At 34.1% G+C, this 26,964-nt stretch overlaps 1 protein-coding gene across 2 annotated transcripts in view; it reads left to right on the top strand.

The window, feature by feature from the left end:
- Positions 1-25,251, top strand: part of LOC148950016 (putative fatty acyl-CoA reductase CG5065) — a 123,080-nt gene extending 97,829 nt beyond the window's left edge. Inside the window, exons 5-8 of one of the 2 annotated variants that reach the window (XM_089092075.1) lie at positions 8,607-8,799; positions 11,579-11,827; positions 22,562-22,819; positions 24,858-25,251. In XM_089092075.1, coding sequence (XP_088948201.1) covers positions 8,607-8,799; positions 11,579-11,827; positions 22,562-22,819; positions 24,858-25,011 — 854 coding nt within the window. In that variant the 3' untranslated portion in view covers positions 25,012-25,251. The remainder of the gene's footprint in view (positions 1-8,606; positions 8,800-11,578; positions 11,828-22,561; positions 22,820-24,857) is intronic. The other variant, XM_089092076.1, reaches the window with a different exon arrangement.
- The last annotated feature ends 1,713 nt before the right edge of the window (positions 25,252-26,964 follow it).

Below are 26,964 nucleotides of genomic sequence, written 5' to 3' on the forward strand. Positions count from 1 at the left end.
AAAGATCACAGATACGTATTTTTTTTTTCCAGGGGTGATCGTATGGACCCAGTGGTCCTAGAATATTATATTAGCATTCGAACGGAAATTAAAAGTTCTAGTGCGCTTTTAAAGTGACCTAAAAAAAATTGGAGGGCAACTAGGAACCCTCCCACACTCATTTTTTACGAAAGCCACTCGATCAAAATTTTGAGATAGCCATTTTGTTCAACATAGTCAAAAAGTCTAACAACTATGTCTCTGAGGATGAATTAATCACCCACAGTCCCCGGAGAAAGGGCTGCTAATTATGAATTTTGCCCATTGTTTACATATAGTATTGGAGATTGGGAAGTATACAGACGTTTTGAGGGGGGAGTTTTTGGTGGAGGGGAGGGGGCCAGGCATAAGAGGCTACGGGGAAGGATCTTTCCAAGAAGAAAGTTTTCATGGGGGGAGGGTTACTTCTATGAAGAAGGTGTTGGATTTCCCAGCAACATTTAAAAAACGATCAGAAATTAAAAAAAAAAAAAAATTGTTACTTATCAAGAATCCGGTAGTCACTCGAGAAGTGAAATTTCGTTCATGCTAATGAAATAAAACAAAATAGGATAAAAATATAAAAATATATAAATAGGATAAAAATACAAACGTATAATTTTATGTTGAGCTCAAATATACTTGGGACTACATACGGTAAAATAAATCCGTAAAAATAAATATGCAACACAAAGTCTGAAGTTAGTTTAGTGTGAAAGGTTCTACGATGTAGTTTGGCAGCACAATTATTATGCCATAGGCAGGCGTTTTGGAACTTTTACTCCAACTCCATTTTCATACAAAAATACAACGTTATTATTTCCTTCCTACCACTTTGAGAGGGAAGGATGGTAAATTGTCTTGAAGTTGTGTGGTAAAAGCAAATGAAATATACTTTCCAGTATTATATGCATCACCAGGTGACCAAGCTTTGTTCAGTAAAGCAAATTTTAGATATAAGAATGATTCCCGGCGTATCCCCCCACCTCCATAGAAAATATTCCCCGCTGAAGTGTGTACCTCTCATAACCTGATTCAAACAAGAGAAAAAGTTTTCTGTAATTTTTCTAGACTTTAAAACTTTTTAAACAAGCGCAAAAAAGGGAAGGTATTTTTAAATCTCTTGGGGTCAGTTCATCCCTTTAAATTGGTATCCCTGGCAAGTGCAGAGACTGGCAGATCTTATTCTAAATTAGATATGCTTATATTAAATCCTATAGGTTATGCAAACGACAAATTAGAACCAAACCAATTGTTAATCGTTAATCAGTAGCCATTTTTCAAAAAAAGCTTCGTTTCGATAAAACATCATTTTAACAATTTTTTTCTGGTCTTCCGGTCTCTTAATTTCACTTCACATAGGATTTAATAAAAATACATTAAGAGCACTGAGGGGGGCGAATTTTCCTAAAGTTTTGACTTATTTAGATCGTTTTCTTAGGCCAAAATATCTTGTTTACTAATTTTTGTAAAAAAATTATTGTTCCGTTTTCGAGGATATAATATATATATATATATATATATATATATATATATATATATATATATATATATATATATATATATATATATATATATATATATATATATATATATATATATATATATATATATATATATATATATATATATATATATATATATATATATATATATATTATTGCTCAAGTAGAAAAATTAGATTTCTAAGAAGCAAGTTTTTTCTTCTGAAAGTGAGGAGCAACTTCAAAACTTAGAGCCAACAGAGATTATTTCGTATATTAGGGGGGTTCACCTTCCTAAAATACTTCTCATTCAAATTCAGATGCTGAAATAATGAGTTCATTGCAATACAGTGAAGTCACGAGTAGTTCAGCAGCATGGAGGTTCTTCTCATTCAAATTTAAATGCTGAAATCACGTGTTCATTGCAATTTAGTGAAGTCACGAGTAATTCAGCTGCATGGAGATGCAATTCTTGGCACGGTAATATTGTATTTAAATATATAACACTGTCAAGGCTATATCGGAACCAGAATTTCTGCGGATCGGGTCAAAGCGGCTTGTACAGGCTGTTTGTCAAAAGGTCAGCGAGTGATCTAACAGGTATTTTATACATTTTAGTTAAGGTGTTTCACCTTTACCATTATGTACAAAAAATCTCTTGGTTCATTTGGTCATCGAAACGGCGGTTAATTTGCATAACCCTCTACTTTTTCCGGGTGGCCGGTGCTTACGCCCTCATAAAATATTCCCTCAAAAAGTACCCCCCCCCACGAAAATAACCCCTCTCGAAAAATACTTCCACATAGAAAATGACCCCTCAGGAAATACCCCCCCCCGTGGCTGGTTGGTCTCCAATCACTTTCGACTTATAAAAAAAGAATATAGCTCTCAATATCTGATCTAATGAGTACCCTCCGTAGTTTCTGCGACAATAAGGCGGACGGATGAAGAAGGGGCAGCCCCCTCCTATACGGAATAAATTCTTTTCATTTTGTGGTTTAATGTTATTCTCACTGCGTAGACCAGAAATATTCCCAAAATCATAAGGGAGTGGATATCAGTTTCCCATTTTTGATGCCTTTTTAAAAGTCCCTTTTTTTTGAAAGTTTCCTTGGGAAATTTCCCAGTAAAAATTTTACACGGCGGGGGGGGGAGAGAGGATTTCCCTGCATAGACTGAAAAACGGTCAGAAATTAAATAAAAAACATGTTACTCTAGCTGAAAGTAAGGAGCAGTATTAAAACTTAAAAGAAGTAGAAATTAGCCTGTATACTAGGGGGGCTGCCCATTCCTTAACCCTTGCTCTTCACGATAAAATTGGACTTTCTGTCACACCCCTTGGAAAAAAATTGTTCAAACACAAGGGCGAATGATATTGAACAAGAAGTATTTCTGAAGAACTTTATGACTTTTGCTTAAAGAGCAGGGTTGAGCAAGGGACAGCTCCCCCCCCCTCCTCATATACAGAAAAATTTCCGGTCTTTTAGAGTTTTAATATTGCTCCTTACTTTCAGTTGAAAAAAACTTTTTTTTTTTTATTTATCCCCTTCTAAAATCATCACAACCATCATAAGCAAACTATTCAAAAATTAAGAATGCGGAATGGAGACTGAGATTCGACCTCTAATCAGGTATAGAAGGATTTCTTGGAAAAGTTTAATAATTAAAAAAATGTGTTAATTGCTCATCCAGGAATTCCAGTTTGTTGCCACTATATTAACTTTTCTGTAGCGTACCATAAACTAACATAAACGTAAAGTTTCAAGGTGAGCTCGAGTCTATCTAGCACTGCTTATGTTACGTACACAATTTGCTCCATAAGATTGCATAAATATAAATTATATAAATTTGATGTGGTCTGCGAGTTTGAAATAATGAAAAATTTCAAAAATATAATTATAATTAATTTCAAAAATACAATTTCAAAAATAATTGCAAAAATTTCAATCAAAACAGGCAAAGGAAAAAAAACGTTAAATATTCTAAAATATGTCTGAAAGAGGGTTCTAGGCATTTGACCCCCCCCCCCCCTCTTGAAAATACCCCCTCGAAAAAAATAACCTCCCTCCTCTGCGAAAAATTTCCGCCGAGGAATTTCCTAGGGAACTTGCATCTCCTCGGACAGTTCTTCCCAGGGAAAATCACCTCCAGCTCATAATTCCGCTTCCCCCAAAAAAGAGATTCCGTTTACTTCCCAATAACAAATTCTATGTATAGACAATGGGCAAATTCTGTAAATTACAGAGCTTTCTCAAGAGACTATGGGAGCCATATCATGCTCAAAAGCATAATTGTTGGACCTTTGAATTATGCTAAATCAAATGGCCATCTCAAAATTGTAATTAGAGGTCTTTGGTGGAAAAGGGCGAGTGAGGGGGGTAGTAGTAGTACTCCGATTTTTTTGGCCACTTAGAAATGGCATTATAATTTTTCATCTCAATTTGAATGAGCCCTCTCTCAATCTTCTAGGACCTTTGGTTCAATACGATTACCCCTGGGAAAAACAAAAACAAAACAAACAACAGAGACTCTTCCGTGATCTTTCTTCTGGCAAAAAAAATGGAAAATTTCACATTTTTGTGGATAGAAGCTTGAAATGTTTTCAGTTGTGTTTTTTAGGTACTGGTTAAGATTTCGGTAAACACGCGATATATTATATAGGGAAGATACTTAAGAAACTAGTCATACGGGTTTCTTTCAATAGAGAATTGGATTGCATACTTTGGTTTGTCACTGCGTTTACAACATTTAAAATTTTATTTTTGGGGTTTTGGGGGAAAAAAGTACCTAGGTTATGTTAGATTACCTAATTAATATATGCTTTGCTTTACCCCCCCCCCCCCCCCTAATGATAAAAAATACAGCCGAAATTATATTTTTATCCTATTTTGTTTTATTTTATTAGCATTAACGAAACTTCACTTATCGCGTGTTTACCACTCTCATAGCCAGTACCGTTTTTTAATATGCTCAATCTGAAGGTGTGATTTTCATTATGATTTATTGACTTTTTGTGAGTGTTTCCCCCCCTCCTTTTCGAAAATCAGGTGAATTTTTCAGGTTCGTTGCTTTTGATGGGTAATATTAAACTTAAAAATTGTATTTTCAGAATCAGCATCAAATTTCGATTCTCTTGATGTATTTATTGTTATCAAAATTTTTTTTTTTTAGAGTTTCGGTTACTATTGAGCTTAGGCACTCCTTATTTACAGTTTGTTGCCACGGATTGTTTGATTAGGATAGTTTTATCGATTTTAAATTGAGTTAATGTGAAAGGACTTGGTTAAGTGGGAAAAGTTATATTTAACTTTACGTAACTTAACCAAATAGCATGCAAAATTACGTGCCTAGTGTGAACGCCCTTAAAGTGTTACGAGATTATAGCAAATGCTTTAATATAGTTGTTGTTCAATAACAAACAAACACAACTTAAAAACAATAGGGAAATTTTTTTCCAAGACAGTGCAATTTAAATCGGTGAATATTTCGGCCCTATGTCCAAGGGCCGTCTTCAGCACAACATTAAAGAAAAAATATATATATAAACATGCGAAGTTTAAAACTAAAAATGCTTTTAAAAAACCTTTAAAACAGCCCCAGTATCCTTACTTCAACGAAGTTCAACCAGGATTACTGTTATTGTTCAATAGCGGTTATTCAGTAAACAATAACATAGTATTTTGGTAATATTCCTACTAGCCTTGGCTTTTAAGGGGTAAATGTAAATTGTAAATAGCCGCCGATTCAAGGGTCAAAAATATGTAAATGACCTATTCTTCAAAGGTCCATGTTAATAAAACGGTAGATGCAATGTCAACTCATTAAATTAGAATGATGTAAAGAGTTCAAGCATGCATGATTGGAGAACGAATCGTCTCAAATTTTCCTTACCCCTCCCCTGCCAACTCTAGATTAGAAAGACAGGTAGGCTATGCTTTACCTTTAGCCAAAGTCAAATAAGGATTTTCTGTCTCCACAGCCGAGATCTTAAACAACCGAGATCCTAAACAACCGAGGTCCTAAAGTCAAGTAAGGATTCAGTCTCCACGACCGAGATCCTAAACAAATGAGGTCCTAAAAAACAACCAAGGTCCTAACCCGATGTAAAAACAAGCCATGTCTTGGTTTATAGTCTCTACTGCAATTAGTCCTTCATTACAGTTTTGTTTTTTAGCATCTTGTTTAAATCAAACCGATAAAACCGATAAGAGCACTGAGGGGGGCGAATTTTCCTAAAGTTTTGACTTATTTAGATCGTTTTCTTAGGCCAAAATATCTTGTTTACTAATTTTTGTAAAAAAATTATTGTTCCGTTTTCGAGGATATAATATATATATATATATATATATATATATATATATATATATATATATATATATATATATATATATATATATATATATATATATATATATATATATATATATATATATATATGTGTAAACAATGTAAACAATGTAAACAATGTAAGCTATGTAAACAATAACATAGTATTTTGGTAATATTCCTACTAGCCTTGGCTTTTAAGGGGTAAATGTAAATTGTAAATAGCCGCCGATTCAAGGGTCAAAAATATGTAAATGACCTATTCTTCAAAGGTCCATGTTAATAAAACGGTAGATGCAATGTCAACTCATTAAATTAGAATGATGTAAAGAGTTCAAGCATGCATGATTGGAGAACGAATCGTCTCAAATTTTCCTTACCCCTCCCCTGCCAACTCTAGATTAGAAAGACAGGTAGGCTATGCTTTACCTTTAGCCAAAGTCAAATAAGGATTTTCTGTCTCCACAGCCGAGATCTTAAACAACCGAGATCCTAAACAACCGAGGTCCTAAAGTCAAGTAAGGATTCAGTCTCCACGACCGAGATCCTAAACAAATGAGGTCCTAAAAAACAACCAAGGTCCTAACCCGATGTAAAAACAAGCCATGTCTTGGTTTATAGTCTCTACTGCAATTAGTCCTTCATTACAGTTTTGTTTTTTAGCATCTTGTTTAAATCAAACCGATAAAATGAGTTGTTAATCTGTCTAACTAAAGGCACAAAAAACCCCTCCCTCTAATAGTAGCCCCCCATTCCTCAAAACTAACACTTTAGTATCGACAAAAAGTGGACTACCAAAGCAGACATAAGCGAAAGAGGAATAAAAGTATAAGAAAAAATTGTTGAAACAATGGCAAATATACAATAACTGAAGACACCATATTGTTCGTAACCGTAACGATAACACAGGATTTACACTGTGCAATTTAGGTCGAAGTGCAGGTATATTTTACCATATTATCTAGCCAACTGAGAGAATAAAGCAAAATCATATGAGTGACAAGTGTCATCCGTCTAATCCTTCAACCACCTACACACAGGCTCATACAAAACCTCTTTGGTTTGTTTTGCTTCACAATGATGCTATTACTGTAATTGACAAATTGTTAGAATTCTAAGGGCAGCAAATGAGTTTGGGTAAAAGTGTTAGATGATTGGCCTGATAAACATTGTGCTATACTAATAGAAGGTGATCAACTGAACTTGGCACCATTTCAGCCTCAGGTGTTGGAAGCTACTGAGTAAAACTGTCCAAGAATGGAAAGAACTGCTCTTTCGGACAGAGATTGGGGGTCGGATTGGCATATATCTAGCCGTGTTGTAGATTCTGAATTTGCAGGCAAAAGATTTTCAATTGTTCATGGTGATTAGCTCTTTCTTGAATGCTCCACTCTAAGTTTAGTTGTTCTTTTTGTGCTTCTATATCACAGCTGGGTGACTTTTTTTCAGCTGTCAAGCCTGACAACCATCCCTAGATATTCTACCAGTTTTACTCTCATGAATGGGATTCTCAGTGTCAAGCGGATCGTCTCTGAGAATTCGAAACCCCCCCCCCTCCCCCTTTTAAGATTGTCTCACATTCAAAGTAAGAAATATTTTGGAAGGAACGTCAAAAATATAGGTGAGAGGACCAAGATGGGTACTTAGATGACCAGCTAGCTGACTGACCTAGCCAGGCAAATACAGTAGATTCTTATTAGTACAGATGACCAGGAACTTATATAGAACGTTCATTTAGCCTTTACTCCTATGCGTCGAAGCAAGTAAGTCTTTTGGCCAAACACTGCAAAATTAGGAACTTGAATAGAGTTTTGGACAAGCTGATAAAGAGACATATTGCGTTGTGTGGTCAATTCTAAGCTCTGCCTTTTTTCACATGTCGGTAAAAATAAGAGTTAATAACGATGTCGGACAATTTTTCTGAACCTATCTTCTAAAATATTCTGGAAGACTGAGCAAAGCACTCAGTCTTCTTCTAAAATATTCTGAACTCCTAGCAAAGCACTCAGAGAGGTAGACTATTGGCAAACACATTGATACTGACTGATTTGGACCTCCACTTAGCTCTTTCTTGCAGTGGAATAAGCAGATGGAGCTGAACCAAAGAAGAAAGTAGACATGCCTCAGATTTTTTGCCATTGGAAACCTTCTTTGGTAATCTTTTAAAAATCAATTTAAATTAGGCTATAATGTAAAAGTTTTGGTGTCAAAAGAGTCCCTGGCAATGAATTATAAGTGAAGAGCGATCCGCATGAAGAGAAGTTAAAATTTTAACAGCGGAAGCTCGAAAAATATATATTTATTCAAAGAACCTTGGTTTTATCATGATTTCATATAATTAATGTTTATTAAGTTTGAAGCTACCCGTCAAAGGTCTTAGCAAAAGTAAATTTACAAAATTTTGAATGAAAAAAGGAATCATCCCCCGACTTGATCTGATTTTAATGAATTTTGAACCAGCATGCCCGGGATGCCCAAAGACCCACCAGCAGAATTTTTGAGCCTCTAATATGAAAATGCAGGGTTGCTGGTATTAAAATTTGGCTGTTAAAAATCCTATCTGTCGTTGAATTTTGTAAGGAGTTTTATTCGAGCCAAAAAGATAAGTTTTAGTGGTCTTTTTAAGAGCAAAGTGTCTGAAAGAGTGCTAGGTTGTTTTTGTAAAGAGAACAATTGGTTAGAATTAAATGATTTTCCAGCCAACAACTGTTTTCACAAGCTGGGAATTTGTTTTACCAGTGTTTTATAACTTACTATAATTCTTTATCTTCTTTGCAGTAACTGCATCATGGAAAGAACCAATTCCTGGATGGGTTGACTCATTAGGTGGGACCACCGGCTGGTTTGCTGGATCTGCAGCTGGAGTTTTCCGCACCATGTACTGTCATACAAAAATGGCTGTTGACATGATCCCGGGTGAATTTCCTGTTAATCTAATGGTCACTTCAGCCTGGGATGCACTGAAGCAAAAGTAAATTTTATTGAATTCAATTTGAATGTGTGCTTGTATTGCTCAAAGAACATATTTCGAAAAAATCGATTAGATGCAATTACAAGGCTTGTAGTAGCTTAAACGTAATATGAGGCTATTTATCACTATTTTATCATTAAATATCAATATTTCAGTGGAGTTGAAGCAGAATTATTATTAAATCTTATAATTAAATGAAATATTAATATTGTTTTTCTTATTATTATTAAATACAATGTTAAATATTATTGAAATTTAATGTTATGTCAAATATTACGTTATATTAGGTATATTCAATATATTTTCGTGACAAAATAAAACTTGACTGATAAAACCGCTCCTAAAAATGATTAAGAAACTTGTACAGACATGGAAAAGTCTTAGAAAAAATTCATGTTTTTATATTTTGAAAAAATAAAAGTTAGTAGAACGCGGATTGTCGTATTTTTGAAAATGTACTAATTATCGGACAAGCCTTTTGAAACCAAACCACACCCTGCACAAAATTTTGTATATGCAGGAACTGATCACAAATAGACCACAATCCAAATGTATTATAATTCATTTTAAAAATATGTAGAACATTAAAACAAGAATAAAAACCAACCCAAAATAAGAGTTAGCCAAAAACGCCAAAAAATCACTCAGAGAAACATAAAAAAAAGACATATAAAAACTACTTAAAAAGCTTGTATACTTTGAAAATTTAGTGTCTCTGATGGCTTCTACTGACATTAAACTTTGCTTGCTTTCTTGAGCATAATAAATTTGCTCTAGAACGTCTCTATATGTGGATGTAAGTGTTATATCTATGTGTAGATAGAATTCAACTCATATCTTTATAAGCATGACAAGAGATGAAGGCCCAAGCTACTAATCATAGCAAGCGAAGGGAAGCAGATGAACGGATAAAAAGCCTGTAAAAATCGTCTCTTGTTTGTTTAAGGATCAAGACTTAAACCCCGGCAGAGAAGTAGGAGGCTATTTCCACCATAGCCATCTCTAAAGACTGAATGTAGAAGCTGCTAGCCCTAGTGAGCAAAGTGAGCCGAGGGAGATAACACAAGTTCATGAACTGGATATCCAAGAGGTCCACGAAATAATTATTGCATTATTTTGTAAATTACTCTTCTTTTTCAATTATAAACGGAGTTTTTCTTCAGAGCACAAGGGAGGACTGGGCGAAGTGGGGGTTCTTGCCATCAGTGAGCTAAGTGAAAAAATACTACAAGGGGGATTTAAGAGAACTGAGGGCTGTTGCCCTTAAAATAATATTTCTGGGCGAGAATTTGGCGGAGCAAGTTTTTTTCAAACGGCCAATGCTTATGCTTTAGTTTGATATCAATTAAAATACGAACAGCGACTGAATTAAAAAAAAAACTGTTTTCATGGAAGGTAAAGGTTGAGATTATAACCTAAAGTGAGTACTGTTTGATACGAATGAATATATACAACTTAAAACAACAGAAATTACAGCTTAAAACAACAACAAAAACTGTTTCCACGGAATTTAAAGGTTGAACGTATAACTTAAAGTGGGCACTATTTGATACGAATGAATAAATAAAACTTAAAACGACAGAAATTACAACAGAAAACAGAAATTACAACATAAAACAACAGAAAAAAACTGTTTCCATGGAATGTAAAGGTTGAGCTTATAAACTAAAATGAGCACTATTTGATATGAATGAACCAATAAAACTTAAAACAATAGAAATTACTACAGACGGATCGATTGATGCCACCCCCTCGAATTGCAAACATTTTCAGCATCTTTTGTGCTTCATGGAAAATAGATATATTTAGAAATACTCTTATAACATTACAATAATTGAGTGCTGGATAAAATATTTGTTTTTTTTCAATAGCAGTAATTAAAAAAATTAATTTAGTTAGATCAGGGTTGCAGTATTACCTGCCACCCAGAAAAGAGTTAACTATGGCGCAAAATACTTCAAACTTACAAAATGGATTTTAAAGAAACTATCTGGGGAATAATGATTTTGCAATTTCAGTGTATTTAAAATCATACTGTGTCATTCGCATTCAAACTGACTGTAATTTGCTATTATGATAATAATATTTTATCAGTTAAAAAAAAGAGACTAAAATAGCTGGACCAATTCCATTTAGAAAATCATCTTCTTAACCATTCCAAATAGTTTTGTGTGGCCATCTTTTTGGAGTCTCTCAAATCCCCAAAAATTTTCAGCGTCTTTTGTGTTTTATGGAAAATAAATATATTTAGAAATACTGTTATAACACTATAATCATTGAATGCTGTTTAAAATTTCATGTTTTTTTAATAGCAGTAATTAAAAAAAAATTAATTTAGTTAGATCATATTTGCAGTATTACCTGCCACCCAGAACAGAGTTACCTAAGGCTCATAATACTTAAAAGTTACAAATTGGATTTAAAAAAAAAAACTATCTGGGGAAGAATATTTTTGCAATTGCAATGTACTTAAAATAATAATATGTCATTCGCATTCATACTGACAGTAATTTGCTATTATGATAATAATATTTTGTCAATTTTAAAAAAGCGACTAAAACAGCTGCACCAATTTCATTTAGAAAATCACCTTCTTAACGATTTCAAATAGTTTTGTGTGGCCGTCTTTTTAGAGTTGAAAGTTTAAGCCATATAAAGAGTTCTTATATGTTTTCACGGTTACTGATCTAGGATTACATTAGGGTCTCTGTTTTTCCGTAGACAATATTTTTCTTCTTTTTTTAATTCTTTGTAATCTAATATATGCTGATTTTCTTAGTAGAAGCCGACAACACATCAATCCTACCGTTTTCTTAGCATCTACTGGTCAAAACCCAGTTACCTGGGCTCAATGTAAAAGCACAATGTATCCTTTGATGTTTGAATATCCGTTTAGTAAAGCTGTGTGGCCTCCTACAGGGAGCTTCAAGAATAACACCCTTCATCATCGAGTAGATCAGTTCTTATACCACATTGCCCCTGCATATTTACTAGATGGTGCTTTTCGTATTTGGGGCAGGAAACCTTTGTAAGTTTTGTTTGTTTGTTTCGATCGATATTCGCAATATTATTGCATAAGTTGTTGAATACAGCTATTGCACTATAAACCATGGGTTTTGGTTTAATTTTCGGTTTCTCTGCTTACCCATTTTTGTCCTCTCCTTTTTTTAACACTTCTTTTTCACTTGTACTTTCTTTGTTTCTTCCTCTTTTCCTGGTGCAAAGAATTTGTTGTTTTCCATTCTAGGTGTCTTTTGATCTTTGCAGTAAACTTAGACTTTTCACGAGCAGTTACAGACAATCTTGTTAAAGACTGCAAAGGATAAGTTTTTTCAGACATGTGCTGTACGGAAAATATTAAATATTTTGAAAATTTTACGAATTTACCTGAGTTGTTGAAAGCTTTATTCACGAACTATTACAATGTATCTCAGGACATTCGTAATTTTTTTTTTTAAATTAAGTTTATTAACAAATGATATATCAGAATAATTTACTAAATCAGCCCCAAAAATAAATACAGAAATATATTTAAACACACTCTGAATGCATTGCCTGAAATTTTTAATGTTTTGAACGAAATATCTAAAGCCGAACTAGCCAGCCATGACATAAACCAAGAGATAAATAAATCTCAAGATGAAGGAAACAAACAGAACTAAGGCCAATGGAAGGAAAAAACAGACTAAAACGACACAGATATTTCGTCTGTATAAAACATGGCGTCTTCAACGCTAAATGTAGAAGTAGAACAAAATTAAACCGGAAAAAGCTATAAAACCTAAAATTAAGTAAAAACTAAGAAATAAAAAACAAAACAGTATCTACAGATACAATCAATACCAATTGAGTACCAAAGAAGTATTTCTATACACAGCTGCGAGTTACTTCAATGAGAGCATTGAAGGGACTTACGAAAACGTTTAATGAAAAACTTAATTGTGCTTAAATACAGGAACGCACGAGAGGGAAAACCAAGAAAGTGCCTGTCTTTTGATTACCCATTTAATAAAGCTGTGCGGCCTCCAAGAGTATGCACCAAGACTAACAACCCTCATCATCACGCATATCAGGTTTTTTGCCTCTTTGTCCATGCTTATATGCTAAATGAAGCTTTTCATATAGGTGTAGGAAATCAGGGTGCTACCATTTCATCTAACCGTGACAAGTACTAAACGACATAACATCTAACCGTTAGGACATCAACACGTCAGGACACCAACAAAAATTTTTTAAGTTTATATAATAGCAATAAGTATATAATATTTTAGAAACAAATTTCGGCTATATATTTGCACGTCTGGGGGATGGGGGTAAAGCATAGCATATATTAAATACGTAGAAATCCTTATAAGGATTGTTGGCTTATTTCTATTGACTAATTTGAAAGACTTTTTCCACAGAAGAACTCTTACAAAGAAAAGTAAAGAGCTCCATTAAGCCAAAAATGAGCAGAAATAAAGTCAAACAATCTTCCAAGAGTAAAACTACCACAAATCACCATCAATATAAGCGTAAATTATGTTTTGTGCCTGAGAAGGCAAGGAGGTCATCAGTTCTACTTATGTTAATTTTTGCTTTTTTGAATTTGACTCGGTGGTTTATTGGAATTTCTGTTCGTTTAAAGTTTCATTTATTCATTCATGGTGATTTGTGGTAGTTTTACACTTGGAAGATTATTTGACTTTATTTCTGCTCATTTTCGGCTTAGTGGAGCTCTTTACATTTCTTTGAAAAACTTGTTTTGTGGTAAAATTTTATAAATTAATCCCTGTTCTTGTTTTAATAACATAGTGTTTTTTCTGGAAAAAAATATTTTATATCTTTTCAGATTTCAAACAGTTCGTGGTAATGAACTGTAAGGAGCGACCCGGCTCAATGGTAACCGAAATTCTAAAAAACGGAATTTTGATACCAATAGATACATCAAAAGAATCAGATTTTAATTCTGATTTCAAATACATAAGTTTCATCAAGTTTAATTTTACCTATCAAAAGTTACGCGCCTGAGAAAATTTGGCTGATTTTCGAAAAAAGGAGGAAAGACCCCCTAAAAAATATAGAACCTTAATGAATCATATTCAGCGTATGAGAGAACCTTACTGTAGAGGTTTCAAGCTCCTATCTGCAAAAATGTGGAATTTTTCATTTTTTGCCAGAAGAAAGATCACGGATGCGTGTTTATTTTATTATTATTATTTTTTTTCCCCCAGGGGTGATCGTATCGACCCAGTTGTCCTATAATATCGTGAGGGCTCATTGGAACGGAAATTAAAAGTTCTAGTGCCCTTTTTAAGTGACCAAAAAAAATGGAGGGCAACTAGGCCCCCTCCCACGCTCATTTTTTTCCCAAAGTCCCCCGATCAAAATTTTGAGATAGCTATTTTGTTCAGCATGGTCGAAAATATTACAACTAAGTCTTTTAGGATGACTTAATCCCTCGAAGCCCCCAGGGGGAGGGCTGAAAGTTATGAACTTTACCCAATGTTAACACATAGTATTGGTTATTGGGAAGTATACAGACGTTTTCAGGGGGAATTTTTTCTGGTAGTAGGGGGGGGGGTGGGTCGGGGTCTATATGGGAGGACCTGGTCATGAAGGAAGGTGTCAGGGGAAACGGGACATTTCGATGAAGGGGCGCCGGATTTCCCATCATTATTTATTTTTTTAATCAGAAATTAAATATAAAAAAACAAGTTTTTGAACTGAAAGTAAGGGGAGGTGAAAGTAAGGGTGGTATTAACTACGGGGAGAACCCCCTCATATACGTAATAACATATACGTAAAAAAACAACAAAAAAAACAAGCGATACGGCTCAATAGTACTCGAAACTTTTAAAAATCGAATTTTGATGTCAATAAATGTATCAAAAGAATGGGCTTATAATTCTGATTCTAAATATATAAATTTTATTAAGTTTAGTATTACTCATCAACGGCTAAGAGTTTGGAAAAGACTACCTGATTTGTTAAAGAGGGAGGAAACATCCCCTACAAGTGAACGAATTTTAATGAAAATCACATCATCAGATTCAGCTTATCAGAAATCCCTCTTACACAGGTTTCAAACTCATATCTGCAAAAATCTGCAACTATATTTACAACGTATTTTTTGCCAGAAGAAAAATATACGAATATAGAAGTTCGTTACGTAACTTAATTTGTAAATTACGTCAAAACCAAATTTAGAGACAGCCATTTAGCAAAAGAAGAGTAAAATTTTTATGCAAATTTTTTTTACTTATTCAAGTACGGTGAGCCAAAACAAAAGCTGCATTAACTAAAAAACGATCAGAAATTAGATAAAAAAAACTAGTTTTTTAAACTGAAAGTAAGGAGCAACATTAAAACTTAAAACGAACAGAAATTATTCCGTATGTGAAAGGGGCTGTCCCCTCCTCAACGCCTTGCTGTTTACGCTAAAGTTTGACTCTGTCTCACAACTTTATATTTTAAAACAATAAAAAAAACTTTAGCGTAAAGAGGGAGGCGTTGAGGAGGGTAGAGCCCCTTTCATATACGGAATAATTTCTGTTCATTTTAAGTTCTAATGTCGCTCCTTACTTTCAGTTTAAAAAACTTATTTTTTTTATTTAATTTCTATAAGAATCCATAGTATGGGTTGCTATTTGTATGTTGGAGAAACTTTCTCAACAATTTTTAATATTGACACAAATAGTAATTTTGAATTTAATTTTATAACTCCTGAGGATGATCTGAAAAAGAAAACTTATGTCATTCCCAAAAAATTATATCTATGCTCTTTGACAACCTGGATACACTTTTGGATTTTATGACGGTTAGTGGTTCTGACGGATTTTTTTGTCGATGTTATGACGTATTTTGTCGATGTCCTGACGTAAGTGGTCCTGACGGTTAGATGTTATGACGCCTTCTCTAAGAAATCCTTATAAGGATTGTTGGCTTATTTCTATTGATTAATTTGAAAGACTTTTTCCACAGAACTTGTTTTACAAAGAAAAGCAAAGAGCTCCATTAAGCCCAAAATGAGCAGAAATCAAGTCAAATAATCTTCCAAGCTTAAAACTACCACAAATCACCATCAATAAAAGCGCAAATTATGTTTTGTTCCTTAGAAGGCAAGGGGTTCATCAGCCCTACTTAAATTAATTTTAGCTTTTTTGAATTTGACTCGGTGGTTTATTGGAATTTTTGTTCGTTTTAAGTTTTATTTATTTAAACATGGTGGATTGTGGTAGTTTTAAACTTGGAAGATTATTTGACTTTATTTCTGCTCATTTTTGGCTTAGTGGAGCTCTTTACATTTCTTTCAAAAACTTGTTTTGTGGAAAAAGTTTTTAAATTAATTCCTGTTCTTTTTTAATAACATAGTGTTTTTTGAGGAAAAAATTTTTTTATATCTTTTCAGATTTTTCTATAAAAATCCATAGTTTGGGTTGCCGTTTGTATGTTGGAGTAACTTTTTCAACAATTTGTAATCCTGACAAAAACAGTATTTTTGAATTAAATTTTATAACTCCTGAGGATGATCCGAAAAAGAAAAATTAATATCATTCCCAAAAAATTATGTCTATGCTCTTTGACAACCTGGATGCTCTTTTGACTTATTTAAATTGTAAGAGCAGAAGTAGTAACAGTAGTAGCACCATGAGTTTCAACTGAATAACCGAAGTCGTTCTCGATATATTGCTGAGGTGTCTTATTGGCAACGATAAACACAATACCTTTTGATTTAGTTTAAAGCAAAATTTAGTTTTAAAGTATAATGGGCCAATTGCATAATTATGTGAGGTTGACATACCCAGTATCCCTAGTGACAAAGTTGCTGGACCATTCTAGTATGCTGAACAAAATCGCTGTCTCAAAATTTTTAGTGGATGAATTTGGAAAACGAATGGGCTTGAGAAAAGGGCTACTTGACCTCGAATCTCTTTTTACTCTTAAAAAGGGCAGTAGAACTTTTAATTTTGGGTGGAATCAGCTTCTTTAAATGTTTCAATGATATTTATAGCTATTATAGAGTGGTGTTGCTTATGATATTGTTTATGTGCCCTTTTGAAAACCAATATGCATGCAGGTTTTTCGTTTAATTCAAACTCCTCCTAAATGTTCCCTAAGAGTTTCACCCTAATACGCTTAGCGTCATTAGTTACAGTAACTGTAGAGGTAGCATTAAAAGTATAAACAAAGTGCCTCTTGGCTTCTTCAAAATCCCCCACAAACCACCCTTAAAGATCTAACTTAATAGTATAAGTTGTTGTTCACATATTTCTCTGTCACCTTTTTGAATGTCCACATGCTCATAGTTTGTTTTAACTTAGTTTAACATCCGCCTCAATGCTCCTTAAAAGCTTCACCTTAATATCCCTAGCTTGCGCAGTAACAATAGTGGTAGCAGCATTAGTAGCAGTATACGCATCACATCTTTGGTTTCCTCAACTTACCCTTCAACATACGCTGAACGTTTCGGCTTAATACAATCAACCGTTCCTGAAGTATTTCTGATGCGTCCTCTTGACAGCCTGTGTGGGCATAGTGTGCCTCGAATAAGTTCCATACAGTTTCTATATAGCCCAAAATTTTCCCCCTAATATCCTTAGTTTTAATAGCAGTAGTAGTAGTAGCAGTAGAATTAGTTGCAGTAGCCTAAACTTTACTGGCAGAAGTAGCAATAGAAGTAGTAATACTAGTAACAGTAGTAGTAGTATGAGTAGAAGCAGTTGAATTAGGATGAAAATATTTTCTTTTGGTTGGTTGAACATCCCTCACAACAAGCCCTTTTAGTTTCAATTTCACACACGAAACTATTCCTAATATATTGCTGTCACATCCTTTTGACAACCTGCATACAGACGGCGTGTTGTAATTCAGTTCACCTTCTCTCCTCCAAAGACCTTGAAAATTTCACCTTCATACCCTTAGGCATAGTTGCAATAGCAGTCATAGTATAGAATTAATATCACTAGCAATAGTATTGAATAACGGTAGTAGTTCTAGTAACAGTAGTATTAATATATTGCCTTTTGGTCTGTAGAACATCCCTCTCATCAAATCCTGGAAGACTAAACTTAATACAATTAGCCACTGCTATATTGCTGATATGTCCTTTTGATGACATGTATATTCATATACTCCTTGAAATTTTCATGTCAATGCTCTTAGTTACAATAGAAGTAGTAGCAGTAGTAAATGTAACAATAACAGTAATATTAGCAGTAGTGTGCACATATTGCCTTTTGGTAGGATGACCTTCCCCTTTAAGCATTCTCTGAAAGTTCCAACTTAATACCCAAATCAATTCTTGAGATACCCTATATTGACAATGTGCTTGCACATAGCGTCTTTTGATTTGGTTTGAATTTACCCTCAATATTCTAAATAGAGTAGTTTTTTAGCAGTGGTAGTAGTTGTAGTAGTATTGGTAAAATGCAAATATTGCCTTTTTGATCATCTCCCTTAAATTTTCCAAATTAATATACTCCGTTATTTCTTTTTTACATCCTTCTGACGATTCGTATACACTTAATGTGTTTTGATTTAGACTAACAATCCCCTCAACATTGTCTGAAAGTCTCACCCGAATGCCCTACGTCTTCTTGGAAAATAAAGTTCAAACAAGAACACCTTTCTCAATAGCATATACTATGTGTAAACAATGAACGAATTGCCAAACTTATTGCCCTTGCCCTGAGGGCTGTGGGGAGGTTGACATCCCCTAAGACATAATTACTGGACCTTTCAAAAGTGCTAAACAAAACAGCTCTCTTAAAATTTCGATCCAATATGTTTTGGGGAATGATGGGCTTGGAGGAGGTGGCTGATTGCCCTCCATTTACTTTTGACTCATAAAAAGGGCGCTAAAACTTTTGACTTCCAATCAAATAAGCTCTATCTCTATTGGTCTACTCGACCCACGCGTTCCATAAAAACCTTATATGTCCCGGGGTATAACTTACAACCCATGTCCATGCGCTCTGGGGGATTGTGTCCACCCTAAGAACATTTTTATAGGATTTTTGGACTATTTCGAACAAAATGGCTATCTCGCAATTTTAGTTGAATACCCTTCGGAGTAAGAGGATATCAGGGAGGGGGAGGGGCTAGTTGCTCTCCATCATGTTTGACTCTTAAAAGGGAACCAGATCTATCCATTTCCACTCAAATGAGCCTCTTCAAAAGTTCACATGACTACCCCATCCATAAGAACCCGATGTGCCCCTGGGGCATAACTTACAATGCTTGCCCCAGGCTCTGGGATTCTTTCAACCCAAAAGCCCTTATTGTTTGAATTTGGACTATCCGATGCATTTGTGAAAAATAGGAAAATACGACGGGGGTGGGTGGCTGCCTCCAATCACTTTGACTCTTAGAGAAGGGCACTAGAACATCTGATTTCTGATCCAATGAGCCCCCTCCGGAGATTTTATGACCATCCTTTCCATAGAAACCTTATATGTCTTAGGGGAGTAACTTACAACTCTTGCGCTAAAGGCTCTGGGGGAGGGGGGTTCATCCTCAAAGACATAATTTCCAGACCTTTCAACTAGGCTTAACAAAATAGTCATCTAACAATTTTGCTTAGATGTGTTTTGGGAATTGATGTGCGCGGGGGTGAGTGTTGGCCTCTAATCACTTTTGACTATTAAAAAGGGTACTAGCCGTTTCATTTTCCAATCGGATGAATTTTCTTCGAAGTTTTTACGACAACAAAAGGAAATCTGAAAATTTCTATCAGATGTATTTCGGAAAAATACGAGGTGTGGTGGGGGGTATCCATCCTCCAATCACTTTGCATCTTAAAAAGGGTACTAGAATTTCTGATTACCAATCCAATGACCTTCGAAATTTATACGACCATCCTTTCTATAAAAGCCTTACATACCCCCTGAGCATAACTTACAACCCTTTTCTTGAGGGCTGTGGGGGGGGGAGGAATTTTCATCATCAAAGCTATAATTTCCGAACCTTTTAACTAGACTGAACAAAATGGCTATCACATAATTTTGATTGGATGTGTTTGGGGAAATAGTGGGCGTGGGAGAAGGTTTAGCTGCCCTCCAATCACTTTCGACTAATATAAAAAGTACCGCCCATTCAATTTTTAATTGAATGGGCTTTTTTCGAAGTCTCTACGACAACTCCTTCGATACAAAGTATCCTGGTCTAAAAAAATAATAATAAATAATAATACATTGTGCCCACATTGCTCTTTACTTAGGCAGGGCTATTGCAGTGCCTATGATGCATATAATGTTATTGTATCTTTTGACATAACCCAATCAATGCTAATTATGTAAGGCTGTATAGCTCCAACTAATAATAATCTAATAAGAAGTTGGTTTAAATGAAACATGGATTTCAAGTGAAACATCTGGGCCAGGGGGCATGGAATTCCCTCCCAGATAGTGTTAAGGTGGCTGAACACCAGTAATTGTTTTAAACAAACTAAAGAATTTTTTGTTAGTGGGGTGAGGAACCATGATTCAAAGATTGAAGATATGCGTTATTATTTATTTTCTTTTGTTATTATCTTCTTTTTTCCTTTTTTTCTATTTTCTTTTCTTTCTTTTTTTTTCTGTGTTTTATGTGAATTTTCATCAGTCTGTGGGAAAATGAAGTTTAAAATTTACTTAGAAATTTAAAAGTTATTTTTTTAAGTATGTTGAAATGGTTTGTAGTATCCTTCCAGTGCCCGTGCATTCATGTCTTCCCATGGGCGATTACTTATTGATCATGTTTAACTAGGTCATTTTGTAATAAATTAATCCAATATAATTTAAAACTGATTTGAGGGGTTACACGATAGCCACGCTATTAAAAGCCATGGCTGATTCCCCTATAATAATTAGGCCTCTCAGAGCCCTACTTAACCACTTGTCCAGCTCATTTCGGATTCATGGACCAACTTTCTTGAAATGGTATTGCCATACAAAACAAAATTTGTTGCAGAGATTGCACTCTTATGGCTCGATTTTGCTTTTCAGATTTGACAAGTCAATCTTAAATTGTCTTTAACTATTTTTTAATCTTAAAATCTGCAGCTCTTTTGCTTATACATTATCCTGCTACAAGGGGTCTAACAAATTCTAAAGAAAGCCGAAACTCTTTCCATAGCTGTTACACAACCTCCACAAAAAGCAGTAAAAGCAAATTTTAAGGAAATGGAAATTAGGAAATACATAGAATTCTATGTGACGACACACAGACAGAGACGAAACACACATAGAGACAGTACACGCACAGAGACGACACTCTGAGCTTCTCTGGTGCATGGAAGGACTAATAATAAAGGCTCCAAACTTAAATAAGAAATATTTTCTTGTTATTTATGAACTAAAAGGTAAACATTCACTGTCAATAGTGTATCTTATTAGATAATGAAGTACCAAGGACAGTGAAAGTGGAATCTAATCGTAAGTTTGTTAAATGGAAACTTACACAACGATGTATATCTTGAAGATTGGGGGAAAAAATGGGAATTCAATTTTTATTGAAAAGGTTTTCATTTGCAGTTATGTAGTTTTAGTAGTAGCGGGTTTAAAGAAAAGAATCGGGTTTAAAAGAACTTTAAAGACATTTAAAGAAAAGAATCGTATGTATAAATCAGCAGAAAATATGCAAAAAATATCTAATACCAAACACCTTGGGTAGGTAAGACGTTGTCAAATATAACTACTCAGTTTCGCCTGTTTGTCTTCATGGTTCAAAGTGGCAACAGCGAGGAATATGTTGATACGAGTATTTTCAAGCAAAGCTTGCCATTTTCTAGTATAGATAAAAGTAAGCTGGGAACAGGGGGGGGGCAGAAATCTTTTATTTAGATTTCCTATGTTTTTTAAACGTTGATATTTATATACAAAAATAAGTGTGTATCAGTACACTTACACTTTTTGCACTGAAAAATATGCCAAAGTAATCGACATAGAAATGAAATTCTGTTGCAGAATCATGCGAATGAACCTATGCGAAATTTCTGGAACCATGTGAATTAACATAGCCTAGTTAAATAAAAAAAAAACTAGTAAAAGGAAAACGAAATACAAAAACAAGAAATCACAATTGCAATGTCATTAGAGCCAGTGTGCAAATGCTGGGGGCCTGGGCTGCTGACCATGTAGAACCAAGCAATTTGAGGGTATTTCCACAAGGCTGTATTTGCAAAAGCCAAAAGCCCAAACTTGACGCCTAGAGCTGAAAACCCAGATGGGCAAAGGAAGACGGAAAAAATGGGGAAGCTGGTTCTTTTAGTTATCTATTAAGTTTTTCTCTGCTTGAATTATTTCTAAAGTTATGAAGTACTCTACTTTTAAGTAAAAAACAAAAATATCAGCACCTGAGATTATTCCACCGGTTTTTTCTAGCTTTTAAATGATTAAAAATATCCCTACCAAGTCCAAATCAACTGATCTGGATTCTGGCACGGATCTGCAACAAAGTGCAGAAGCTCTGTTCATATCGATGGAAATAAATATTTTTGTAACATCCCTATTTTGTCAACTTTGCATTAAAAGAAATAATAAGTTTACTGCCTTTTGCACAACAGAGAGCGGGCAAATAACAATAAACACAACTTTTAAACCTTTTAAAATCTTCCGTAGCAGAAAACAATCAATTATAAATAGCAATGCATTTAATGCCTTTTAAAATTAAGATTCAACATTTACTTCGACGGTTAGAAAAGAGGAACTGCGTCTAATCTGCACTAAGCAATACATGTTTCAACTTTCGTGATTAATGTCCTTAATTTGTCCTTAAGTTGATCCTTAATTTGCCTTTTTAGTATGGTGCGTTTGCATAAGAAAGCCTCCAAAGTATTGGATTGTGTTCAATTCTACACAACTCACGAATGGCGCACAAGAAGTGATAATACATGTGCCTTAATCCAAAGAATGAACGCCATTGACAGAGCCATCTTCAATTTTGATTCACGAACCATTGATTGGGACGAATATCTTTGTACCTATTATTTGGGGATCCGGAAATTCATTCTTAAGGATGAATTGCATACTCTACCTGCTGCTAGAAGTCGTATGAGACGGTAATATTTGAATTCTACAATATCTTTTGCCAATAGCCAAATTTGTTTTTCTTGGAACCGATTGATAATTTACGGGTAGGGGATAGAAATGCCAAAAAAAAATGAATTTTCAGATGATTTTTTGCGTTTTTTGTTAAAATTTTTGCATGGTCCTAATCTTTACTGCTGCTCCCTTACCCTTCTTATGAACAAATCAATAAAAACTTCTTGGTCATGCATTATTAAGTTATATTTTAGATATGCAAAGGCATATCCTGTTTCTTAAGAGATATCCTTTGTTGACACAAAAATTTGACCACAGAGAAACAGAACCCTTACTTATACAGGATCGACCAAAATCTTTATTTATGAGACTATAAATTTTCAATTAATGAATTTAAAACAAATAAAACAGTGATTGAAATCTATTACATTTTAGACATATACACTAAATTAATGTTTTCTAATCATATTTAAATCGGAAAAAAAGAATTCTTGAAAATTTTCGGCAATATTCATTTTTGTAATGTTTACTTGAAAAAAAAAAGGTTCAAAATGTATTTTGTGAAAATAGACACAATTGGTGCTCTGACCTTTCGGAGGTTAGAGGGAACTTAAAAATTAGAGGATAGGGAACATCAGATGAAACAGTTAGAGGGGACGAAGGGTTAGAGGGAACGGTTGTCATGATAGCGTCCGCTCAAGTAAAGTTTGGCTTCATTGTTTACTGTAACTTTTGTTTGATGTTGGTATCATTTCTTTATTCTTCCTGATATTATCTCGTTTTAGTTTAAATATTTTACTTGACCTAATTTCTTCTCTGTTAAGGTTTCGATTTTATTCTTTAATTTTCATGGTATAAAAATGTAATCAAGTCAAGAACAAGATTCGCAACTCATATTAATTTGCCATATCTAGGTAACCAAATTTAGGTATTTTTCGCAACATTTTCTTTTTCGCGTGCCGAATGTGGCTTTTGTAAGATCAAAAAATGAATTATATATTGATCTATAATCATAAAACAATACATCAGTCATACTTATGCTAACTGCCACAGTAATTCTCTTTTGCACCAACCCCTGTGTGGTGCAGCGTTTTGTGAGAGAAAAATGCCAAATGAGTAAGCCAATTGAAAAACACATTTTTTCTGTCTTCTGTTAAAAAAACAGTTTTATTGAATTTTCGTTAATTGGTTAGCTGTTCATTGATTTGTTCCCTTGTGTTCATAAAGTGGCATGGCTCTTTCAAACAATGCCATAAAACACCCAAAGGATATGTTTATGCACTTTTTAGTTTTGATATTGCTCTTTACCTTCCCCTGACAGTCAAGGTTCAAAAATATTCCATGAATTGAAATCAGTACTTACTTTTTTACTTGTATTTGTGGCGGGAATCTAGTATTTCGACCTTGCCAGTTATCAAGGATCTTTGAGACCTGTTTGAACCACTTAGTGTGGTCTACTGCCAGCTGCTTTGCAAATGGGAGCCATTGATTTGTCCATCTATGACCAAACTTTCCTAACCCCCTCCCCCAGAGGTTGTCAGTAAAATAGGCGGTGCTAAGTAGAGTCGAGCTCTGCTTAGAATTTTTCTATTCTGTGCTATGGGAAATTTCAGCATCGCAGCAACATAATAGAATTTCTCGATGAGTAATTAATAAATTTTGAAAATAAGCTGATAAGGTTTTTCCAGAAAGTCTTTCATGCTCAATCAAAACCTGTTTTTTTCCATCTGAATTCCATATTTTTAATTTTTTTTTTGAATAGTTTGCTAATGACGATTCTGAGGGTCTTAAACGATGGTAATGATGGTTTTATGTATTTTTAAGTCAATTCAGTGTGATAGGCCTTATTTAAGTATGGAAGAATACGCTTAGCATAACGTATCTTTACCACCTTGCAAAGAAAAGCACGTACATTGTGAGAAAGCCCATTCAATTGTCAACAGGGTAATACTTGAATTAAATATCATTGCTAGCAAAGTGTTTTAATTGAGAATAGATGTCAGTGATATTGCTTCCAAACTATATCTGAATCATTAAGAATTATTTGGTTTTTAGATTGTTGGTAGCCCAATTTAGCTTCAGACTAGCTTTGGCACTTCTCATTGCACGGATTCTACTAAAAAAATCGGAGACAGCTCGTACAGTGTGGCAAATGTTTGGATCAACGGTGGCAGGATATTTTGTTTCATTAACAAGTCGACTTTTTTGAATATATACTTTAAAATGAGTGTACTAAATTTACTATTTTGTGTGAAATTAATTCTTTGTTCGTTATATTTTAATTTTTGCATATAAGTCGCATTCTCCATTTTTTTTTTTTACAATAATTTCTCTTCATTTTTAGAGATTTGCTTACAAAAGTTTGTTTCAGAGTTCTTTATATGTTTATGAAAGTATTTGGATATTATTGCTTGTATTTACAGTAATGAATTATATTTTTATATAATTACTTTACTCTCACTTACGTCGTTTTTTTTGCGATTAGTCTTTCTCTTTTCGATACTATAATTGTCTTTATTTTTCAATATGTTTTTTGCCTAAGATTCTCTAAATTTGGATCTAGGTAATTGAAAAATTGTCTTTACGCAAACGACTAAGCCAAATTACATCCATACTTTTGGGTGAAATAAAACTGTGCGTGACTACAATAGTAGTATCTCTCGTCTGGATTCTACAAGGCCCCCGTACCAAACAGGTTTTTCTGGTAGTCCTATTCTACAGGGGCATTACACCTTTGCCAAGAGATTTACGCAATTTAAGGACAAGTTTTTCTGACATAGATTTCTAGTTCATGATATACAATTTTTTTTAGGTTAAATCCGTGGTCATTCATCTGTAAGTTGATCAGTAGGTTTTTTTTTTTTTAAAATTGGGTGATAGGTTTTTAAACCTATTGCTACGAACGCTACATGCATTCTATTTTTGGAAATAGGAGCGAGATTGTGTGATGCTATCAGACTGGTTTCGTTTCATTGGTTCATTAATAGAAGGACTAATGTTTTTGAAAAGGGTAATTACTTCTTTAGTTTAAGAGATTTGCGAATTTTTTGCGAAAAGATATTTGCGTAAAGGTATTGCGATGGTTAAGAATGCCTCAAGGGTAATTAAAGAATGAGGAATGGGATGCTATAATTAGAATGATTTTAAGTTAAAAAATTGTGACGTAAAAATAACTCAGTTATTTGCTTGCGTGTATAGGAATTCCCATGTTATTTGCTTGCTTGTATTTTGTGTTAAAATAAGTAGTTTTTGTATATTTTAAAAGAGCTTTAAGGGGTTTGAGAGACTCAGTTGCCAAATTCCGTGTGGTTTTACTTTACTTAGTGGTCATTAAAAACGAAATTTTTGTGTTAAATAAGTAGTTTTTGTATCTTTTAAAAGAGCTTTAAGGGGTTTGAGAGACTCAGTTGCCTGATTCCGTGTGGTTTTTCTTTACTTGGTGGTCATTTTTTGTATCTTTTAAAAGTGCTTTACAGGGTTTGAGAGACTCAGTTGCCTAATTCCGTGTGATTTTTCTTTACTTGATGGTCATTAAAAACGAAATTTTTGTGTTAAATAAGTAGTTTTTGTATCTTTTAAAAGAGCTTTACGGGGTTTGAGAGACTCAGTTGCCGGATTCCATGTGGTTTTTCTTTACTGGGTGGTCATTAAAAACGAAAATTTGTGGTCATTTGTTGTATCTTTTAAAAGAGCTTTACAGGGTTTGAGAGACTCAGTTGCCTAATTCCGTGTGATTTTTCTTTACTTGATGGTCATTAAAAACGAAATTTTTGTGTTAAATAAGTAGTTTTTGTATCTTTTAAAAGAGCTTTAAGGGGTTTGACAGACTCAGTTGCCCAAGTCCGTGTGTTTTTTCTTTTATTTGTTGTCATTAAAATAGTAATTTTTTTTTTATATATGTAGTTTTTGTTTCTTTTAAAAGAGCTTTTCGGGGATTGAGAGACTCAGTTGCCGGATTCCATGTGGTTTTTCTTTACTTGGTGGTCATTAAAAACAAAATTTTTGTGTTAAATAAGTAGTTTTTGTATCTTTTAAAAGAGCTTTACGGGTATTGAGAGACTCAGTTGCCGGATTCCGTGTGGTTTTTCTTTACTTGGTGGTCATTAAAAACGAAATTTTTGTGTTAAATAAGTAGTTTTTGTATCTTTTAAAAGAACTTTAC

The sequence above is a fragment of the Artemia sp. Qi Xiang Cuo genome, chromosome 7, assembly GCF_049724085.1.
Source record: "Artemia sp. Qi Xiang Cuo chromosome 7, ASM4972408v1, whole genome shotgun sequence".
Taxonomy (NCBI): domain Eukaryota; kingdom Metazoa; phylum Arthropoda; class Branchiopoda; order Anostraca; family Artemiidae; genus Artemia; species Artemia sp. Qi Xiang Cuo.